The sequence below is a fragment of the Rousettus aegyptiacus genome, unplaced genomic scaffold, assembly GCF_014176215.1.
Source record: "Rousettus aegyptiacus isolate mRouAeg1 unplaced genomic scaffold, mRouAeg1.p scaffold_m13_p_14, whole genome shotgun sequence".
In the NCBI taxonomy this organism is placed as follows: Eukaryota; Metazoa; Chordata; class Mammalia; order Chiroptera; family Pteropodidae; genus Rousettus; species Rousettus aegyptiacus.
Genome location: NW_023416289.1, coordinates 39831272 through 39837951, shown reverse-complemented (window position 1 = coordinate 39837951; position 6680 = coordinate 39831272). Strand labels below are relative to the sequence as shown.

The 6680-nt window shown below is 59.0% G+C and overlaps 2 protein-coding genes across 2 annotated transcripts; one reads left to right on the top strand and one right to left on the bottom strand.

The window, feature by feature from the left end:
- The first annotated feature begins 258 nt into the window (after positions 1 to 258).
- On the top strand, positions 259 to 1694 carry SYCN (syncollin). Its single transcript, XM_016165237.1, has 2 exons — positions 259 to 659; positions 1558 to 1694. Exons 1-2 carry the CDS (start codon positions 259 to 261, stop codon positions 1565 to 1567), a joined length of 411 nt encoding a protein of 136 aa, XP_016020723.1. The 3' UTR covers positions 1568 to 1694.
- A 942-nt stretch (positions 1695 to 2636) lies between these two features.
- NCCRP1 (NCCRP1, F-box associated domain containing) lies at positions 2637 to 6285 on the bottom strand. The gene is made up of 7 exons (XM_016165235.2): positions 6234 to 6285; positions 5554 to 5900; positions 4874 to 4936; positions 4743 to 4794; positions 4005 to 4100; positions 3281 to 3419; positions 2637 to 3146 (listed from the first exon to the last, which is right to left on the bottom strand). The coding sequence occupies exons 2-7, from the start codon at positions 5849 to 5851 to the stop codon at positions 3006 to 3008; spliced, it is 789 nt and encodes a 262-aa protein (XP_016020721.1). The 5' UTR covers positions 5852 to 5900; positions 6234 to 6285; the 3' UTR covers positions 2637 to 3005.
- Positions 6286 to 6680: the final 395 nt, after the last annotated feature.

The following is a 6680-nucleotide window of genomic DNA, read 5'->3' as shown; positions in this document are numbered from 1 at the left end:
TCCTGTTAAGTCCTGTTAATTGACTTCTTCATATTGCTGTTTGCCACATAAAATCTTAGGTTGCTGAGTTTTATACAAATACGTCTATCTTGTATTTATCAGTTGTAGGTTTCCAGTCTGGGCTATGAAGGTCTCCGGGCTCCTGGGGGAGGGGGCGCCCTCTCCCTCTCTCCCCAGCTCCTTATCTCACAGCCTCTCCCTTCCCACGGTCAGGGGCATAAAAGCACTGGCAGCGCAGCTCGAAGTGTCAGCGCCACCATGTCTCCACTATGCCCCGTGCTGCTGGCGCTGGCGCTGGCCCTGGCCACTGTCCCTGGCATCCGAGGTGCCTGCCCCGGGGCCGCTGACCTCAAGAACTCCGATGGGACGCGGACCTGCGCCAAGTTCTACGACAAGAGCGACCCCTACTATGAGAACTGCTGCAGGGGCGCCGAGCTGACGGTGCCACCGGGCACCGACCTGCCCTACCTGCCCTCCGACTGGACGAACGTCATCTCCTCGCTCGTGGTGGCCCAGCGCTGTGAGGTCACTGTGTGGTCCCGCCGCGGCAAGGGCGGAAAGACGCGCAAGTTCACGGCCGGCACCTACCCGCGCCTTGAAGAGTACCGCAGGGGCATCTTCGGCGACTGGTCCAACGCCATCGCCTCCATCTACTGCAGGTGCCCTCCTGCCCGCGCCTCTGAGCGCACATTTGCGTCTAGAGCTCCAAGCCCGGGGCCCAAGCCCCAGGTCCACCACCCCCTCCCCCCCAGCCCCTGACCCCAATAGGGAGTCCCTAGAATCAGTCCTAAGGGTTCCTTTCCTCCCCCGCACCCCCTCCCTCAAGCCCATGCCTCTTGGATCTCTCAGACCCAGGTCTAGGATTCCCATACTCAGAAGTGGACCCGGTCTACAGGTCCTCCATTCTGGGGGCAACCCCCCCAACCTTCCCGAACCCCACCTGCCTACCCACCCCCAGCTGTACTCATCCAAGAGGGTCCAGGAATTCTGAAGTTGCCAAACCCAGCTTGGGGGTACGGAGCCATCAGCCCCCTCGCCTTGGAGCCCCAGAACCAAAGCCAGTCCCCCACCCCCAGCACCACCCCCTGCCCCAAACCCATCACATCCCCGCGCTCCCTGACTTACTTGGTATCTCCCTGGCTCTAAGTCTGACCCTAACCTCGAGACCCCAGACCCAGGTCTAGGGACGCCCTATCTAGCCTTCATGTTCTCCACCTACCACAGCCCTCTGTATCAGCCTTAGCTCTGGAAGCCAGCTCTGGAGCCCCTGTCAAGGTTCTGGGGCTCCCAGAACTCAACTTTGGAGGCCCCTGAGCCCACTCTGTGCTCATGTATTCAAGCTCACCGCCATAGCATCCTCTAGAACCACCCCACCTGCTCCTCTCCTCCCAACAGTTCCAAAAGCCCCCAGCCCCAACTCCCAGGCCAGGACACCTAGCTCCTGAAGTCAGAGCCCAGCCCCAGCACCCCCACCTCATCTCAGGCTTCTAGAAACTTCCCACGCACTGGATATGTGAACCCTTGCCAGTCCCTGGTGATAAGTTTTAATTGTTTCAGGTGCTACTGATGCCTTTGAGGTCCCTCATCTCCAGCCTCCACAAAATGCTACGCCCCTCACCTGGCCTTGTCCCCGGAATCTGCTGAAGGCCCTAAGTCCCAAAAGGAGAGAGCTTTCAGTCTTTCCTGCAATACAGCCCTTGTGAACTTGTCCCTGTCTGCCATCTGCTTGCGCTTGGGACCCAAGTCCACACAGACTGGGGTGGGCTGGGGGAGAGAGCAAGGTGGTCAGGCCTGGATCAGCCAACAGCTGGGACAATGCCGTGGATGGGGACACACTATAGATTCTGTCATGGATTTAGGTGTGCACAAAGACACACTCACAAGACGTGTGTAGCATACAATGGTACCCTGGCTGATTGTTAAACACTGATATGCTGCCCACATTTTTCAGTAGACAGCTATTCCCCGAGTGTCCCCCTGCTGTTCTGGCCTCCCAGGGACCTCCAGACTCAGGAGTCTGCATGTGGCAGCAGGAGACCCTCAAGGACCCACCCCAGGCTACAGCCAGGGTCTGCTGTGGGATGTGGCCAGAGTCTAGGACATATAGGTTGTTAAAAACTTACAACCGTCCCCTCCCCAACACATGGAAGACATTTTGTGTATTTCTGCAAATTTGAAGTTGCCATCTGTTCCCACCCCCAGGGTTGAGGGCCCTTGACGGGAACCTGGATTTGAGAGCCCCGAAGGAGCTAGAGAAGAGAAAATAGTGTCTTGGGGGAAGGAAAAATATAGGGACAGATCTGGGAGAATGACGATCTGGGAATGGAGGGAGGAGGGGAATTTGGGGAGATTCTAAGAGTTAAGAAATGTGAGAACCAAGGAAGGTGGGGATGCCAAGAGGCCATCAATTCAGAATGTGTGAAGAAATCAGAGGCCCAGGGAGGTGCAAAAGGTAGAGCGGTCGGAGGATCAGATCAAGGATCAGAGGATGTGTGAGTGGGATACGAACTCGGTGAAATTCCAAGGAGCAAAGATCAGGGACATACTCAACATCCTTGGGCAGTGTATTGATTCATACAGTCAACAAGGATTTATTGAGCACCCATGTCGAGCACTGACTCAGGAAGAAGTGGCCGCTGCCCTGTTGGGCCCAGAGAATGCAGGGAAAATGCCAAAGAGTCACACATTGGGGGTGAGGAGCCATCAGCCCCCTCACCTTGGAGCCCCAGAACCAGAGCCAGTTGTGTGACAATGTCAAATAAGAAGACAAGGGTTAGGCAGGGTCAAGGCACCCAGTGGCAGCAAGTGATCAGGGAGGCGCTGAGGGGTCCTGAAGGAACAGGGTGGTAGTGAGCATTGGGGAAGGGCTAAAAGAGCATGGCGGTGCCAGAGGGTCAGGGAGGTGCTGATGGTCAGGGACATCTAAGGGTCAGCGAGGTGCTGAGGTTGGTGTCAAGGGGCGGATAGATCAAGCAAGGGGTCGGAACAGGCTCTGAGCCAGCTGGTCACTCCCTGAACTGCACAGACACAGAAGAGTCAGTCACTCTGGTCCGCCGCAGCCCACCAGGCTCCATCCGGTTCTTCGTCTTGTGCAGGAAGTGGACAAAGCGCACCCCGGGGCCATACTGGCGGAATACGTGGGACACCTGCGGCAGCACCCGGCGTTAGAAGGAAGTCCTTATTAGGAACCCACAAACCCTGCTCTCCTCCCTTCTTCCTCTGTGAAGTCTTGGGACATGAACACAAGTCTGGGCATGGTGGCTAAGGTAGGGAGTCTCACCTGCATCCAGCAGCTGGGGGGACCTTTCCTTGAGGTCCGGGGGGCCACATGGTGCTGCGCGATGACTGTGTGGCGGTCGGCTGCCAGTAGCCAGACGTGCAGTTCATAGACACACATGTCCAGCCGGCTGTCTTCATACCTGGGGGTGAGGCCAGGCCTTTAGCTGCCACCGCAGCCCGAACATCGCGACCCCAAACTCTGACCCCAGTTGCCATTCAAGACACACTCACTGGCACCCTCTCCATGCACTTGGGCTGAATGGTGCTGGCAACACAGCAGTGATCAAGACGGCCCGCACCCTGCCCTCATGGGATCCACAGTCCAGTGGGGGAGACAGACTTGTCACCCGGCAGTGACAGTCAAGAATGGTCAGGGCCAGGATGGGGAAAGTCTGGGGCACTGTAGCATAACACAGCTGACTCAGCTAGGGGTGACAGGGAAGGCTTCCTAGTGGAGCTGTGGAGAAGGAGAAGGAGGAGAAGGAGAAGAAGGAATTTGTCTGAGGACAGAAAGCGATAAGCATCTAAGGAGAAAGGAACGGCCTTGGGCCCACACGTCTCAAAGATTGGACGTGTCAGAGAGAAGGAGCTGCAGAGGTGGGCAGGGCTGGCACCTGGAGTGGCAGGAGGGTCCTGGTGGGAAGCTCAGACCAAAGGGGAGCACGGAGAGAGGCCTGCTTTTTGGGGAGCCCCTGCGTGCGACCCGTTGGGGCAGAAGCACGTACCAGTCCATGACTGTGATGTCCGGCTGCTGGTCATCAAGCAGCTCCTCCCACAGGCCCTCGGCCAGCAGATCCACACACTGCTGCTTCACCGTCCAGCTGCGAGAGAGGGCACAGGGACGTGGGCTCTGGGACCTGCCGCCATTCTGGGGCATCTCCCTGGTTGGCCTGACCTCACGGAGCAGGAAACCCTGATCAAAGCACCCTCACATCGAGGGTGCCCACATACAGGCACTGAGCACTCACTCAGTGCCTTACAGGGTCAGTTCCCACCATGCCCTCAGAGGGGGATCCATTCAGAACCCCGTGTTGCATGTGGGGAAACTGAGGCTCAAGAAGGCAAGTGACTTGCCCAAGGTCAAGCAGCAAAGGAGTGGCAGAACTGAGATCCCAGACCGGGGCGGGTGTGCCTCTGAGCCCCTGAGTTACACCATCTCGCCCGCTGTGCAGAAGCAGGGCTTGGTCTCATGTACGCAGATGGAGGCTTGGGGGACTGTCCCCCTCCCAAAGAAAGAGGTTTAGACAAGGAACAATAATAGCTGCTATTTATTGAACACCTACTATGTGCAAGCCAGACTTGGCCAGACCCTGTGCTGTGTGTTTTATGAGCATTCTCTCTGATGACTAACCCAGAGCAGGAAACTGAGGATCAGAGAGGCAAAGTCAGTTTCTCCGGGTCTCACAGCAAGGAAAGATGGAGGAGAGAAGCCAACGCAGGCCACACAAGCCCTAACTACTCACCTGAGGTTGTGCGGGAGCTTCTCAGTCCTAATGTACCACCCATGGAAGTTCCCTGCCAGGTGGAAGAGGTTAGAACGCGCGCATTCGCCAGGCCCGCCTCCTCCCCTGGGGTCCAGCCACCAAGCACTCACCCAGAGCCTCCAGGGGCCGCTGCGTGGGACCGGTAGGGGGTGCTGGCTCATAAATGTTGATGCCTGAAATGGGCACGTGTTGGAGCCTTAAGCTGTCCCAGTCTACACCCTCCCGTCCCCTACCTGGCCGCCCCCCCCCACCCCCCGCCCCTGCCCCTCTTCTGGAAGGGCAGGAATCTGTGCCCTACCTGCCAGGCCAGACCGGCCCGGCACGGATGAGTGAGTCAGGGCCCAGGGAGAGCCCTGAGAAAGTCCTGGGGAAAAGGAACAATGCCCGGGTGGGGGATGGCACTTCCAGTGAGACAAGATCAGAGACAAAGAGAAGCGCCAAGAGAAAGAGACTTAGAATATAGGCAGAGGGAGAGGGGGAGAGAGAGAGAGAGAGAGAGAGAGAGAGAGAGAGAGAGAGAGAGAGAGAGAGAGAGAGAGAGAGAGAGAGAAGGAGAGAGAAGGAGAGCTCCAGGGTGAGACAGACACATGACAGAGAACGTAGAGACAGGGATGCTGCCTGCGTGGGACAACAAGAGACGCGAGGAGGCAGAGGCGCCAAGAGGCAGAAACAAAGAGGCAGAGGCAGAAACAGATGAGAGACAAGGAAACAGGCGGAAAGGAAGCCACGGTCTGCGTGCGGGCTCCCGGGGGAAGAAGAACAGAGCCTGCGGCGGCCGCGCCGCCCGCACCTTCGGGGTTGGGCGAGCGCAGCAGGTTGCGGTAGAGCGGCCGCCGCAGGAAGAGCAGTTTCCAGGTGAGGCTCGGCGGCAGCTGCAGGTCCCCGCCGCGCGGCCCCCATTCCTCCAGCAGCAGCTGCCGGGCGTGGGCTTCGGACGGCTGCTCCGGCGCGGGGAGCCGGGGGCTCTCGGGGGTTGCGGGCGCCGGCGGCGACGGCGGTGGGGGCGGCGACCGCGGCTCCTGGGGGCTGGAGGGCTCCTGGGCCCCCGTCTCGCCGCCCAGCGCGTGTGGCTCCTGCACGTCCTCCATCCGTCGGGTCGGGTCGACTGTCCCAGCTCCTCCGCAGGACTTGGGTTAACTGGGGGCAAGAGGGGGCGGGCCGTTCCAGCTGCCATTTAAGGGAGGGTGTGTTGCAGGGAGGATCTGGGCCCCCAGGACCTCCTCCCTCAGACCTAGGAGTCAGGACACGGAATGTCCTCCTCCCTCGGGCTTAGGAGCCCAGGTCGTCTCCTCCAGGTGTCAGGAGTCTGGGATCTCTAATCCTTTTCTTCCCCAACCGCTCCTCTGTTTCCCAGGCCTCCTGCCCCTGTTTCCCCGGGCTAGCCAAGGACCCAGGTCCCTCCGCCCGGGAGAGGGGTGTGGCAGATGAGTTAATGCAAGGGCTCCCTGCTCTCTAATCAGGCCCATCTACCTCATTAAGATCTGGCCTGGAGGGATTAAGAGGTTAATTAATGAAGACCCCCTCCGCAGCAGAGGGGGTGAGGGTAGAGGGAGGAAGTTCTGCTTCTCCTATTTCCTCCTCTGCCCTCACCTGGGACACACCCTTGGGGCCCTGACATTTCCCGTTCTAGAAACCAAGGTAGGGGGTGTAGGGCAGAAAGAGACCCAGAGTCTGAGATGAGGAGTCACAGAGATGGGGGACCCCAAGAAGACATTGAGGTAGCAGCTCAGAAGGAAGCAGCAATCCCACCTGGGTTTTCAGGTGCCTGCAACCCCTTCCTGGGCCTGGGGCAGGTGACACAGGCTGCCAAAGCCTCTCTCAGAGGTCATGGGGAGTTTGGAGCGAGGGGTGGGGCAGTGGTGGGGGCAGGAGATTGGGTGCGGAGGAAGTGGGGGTGGCGGGGAAACCTGTAAAGCC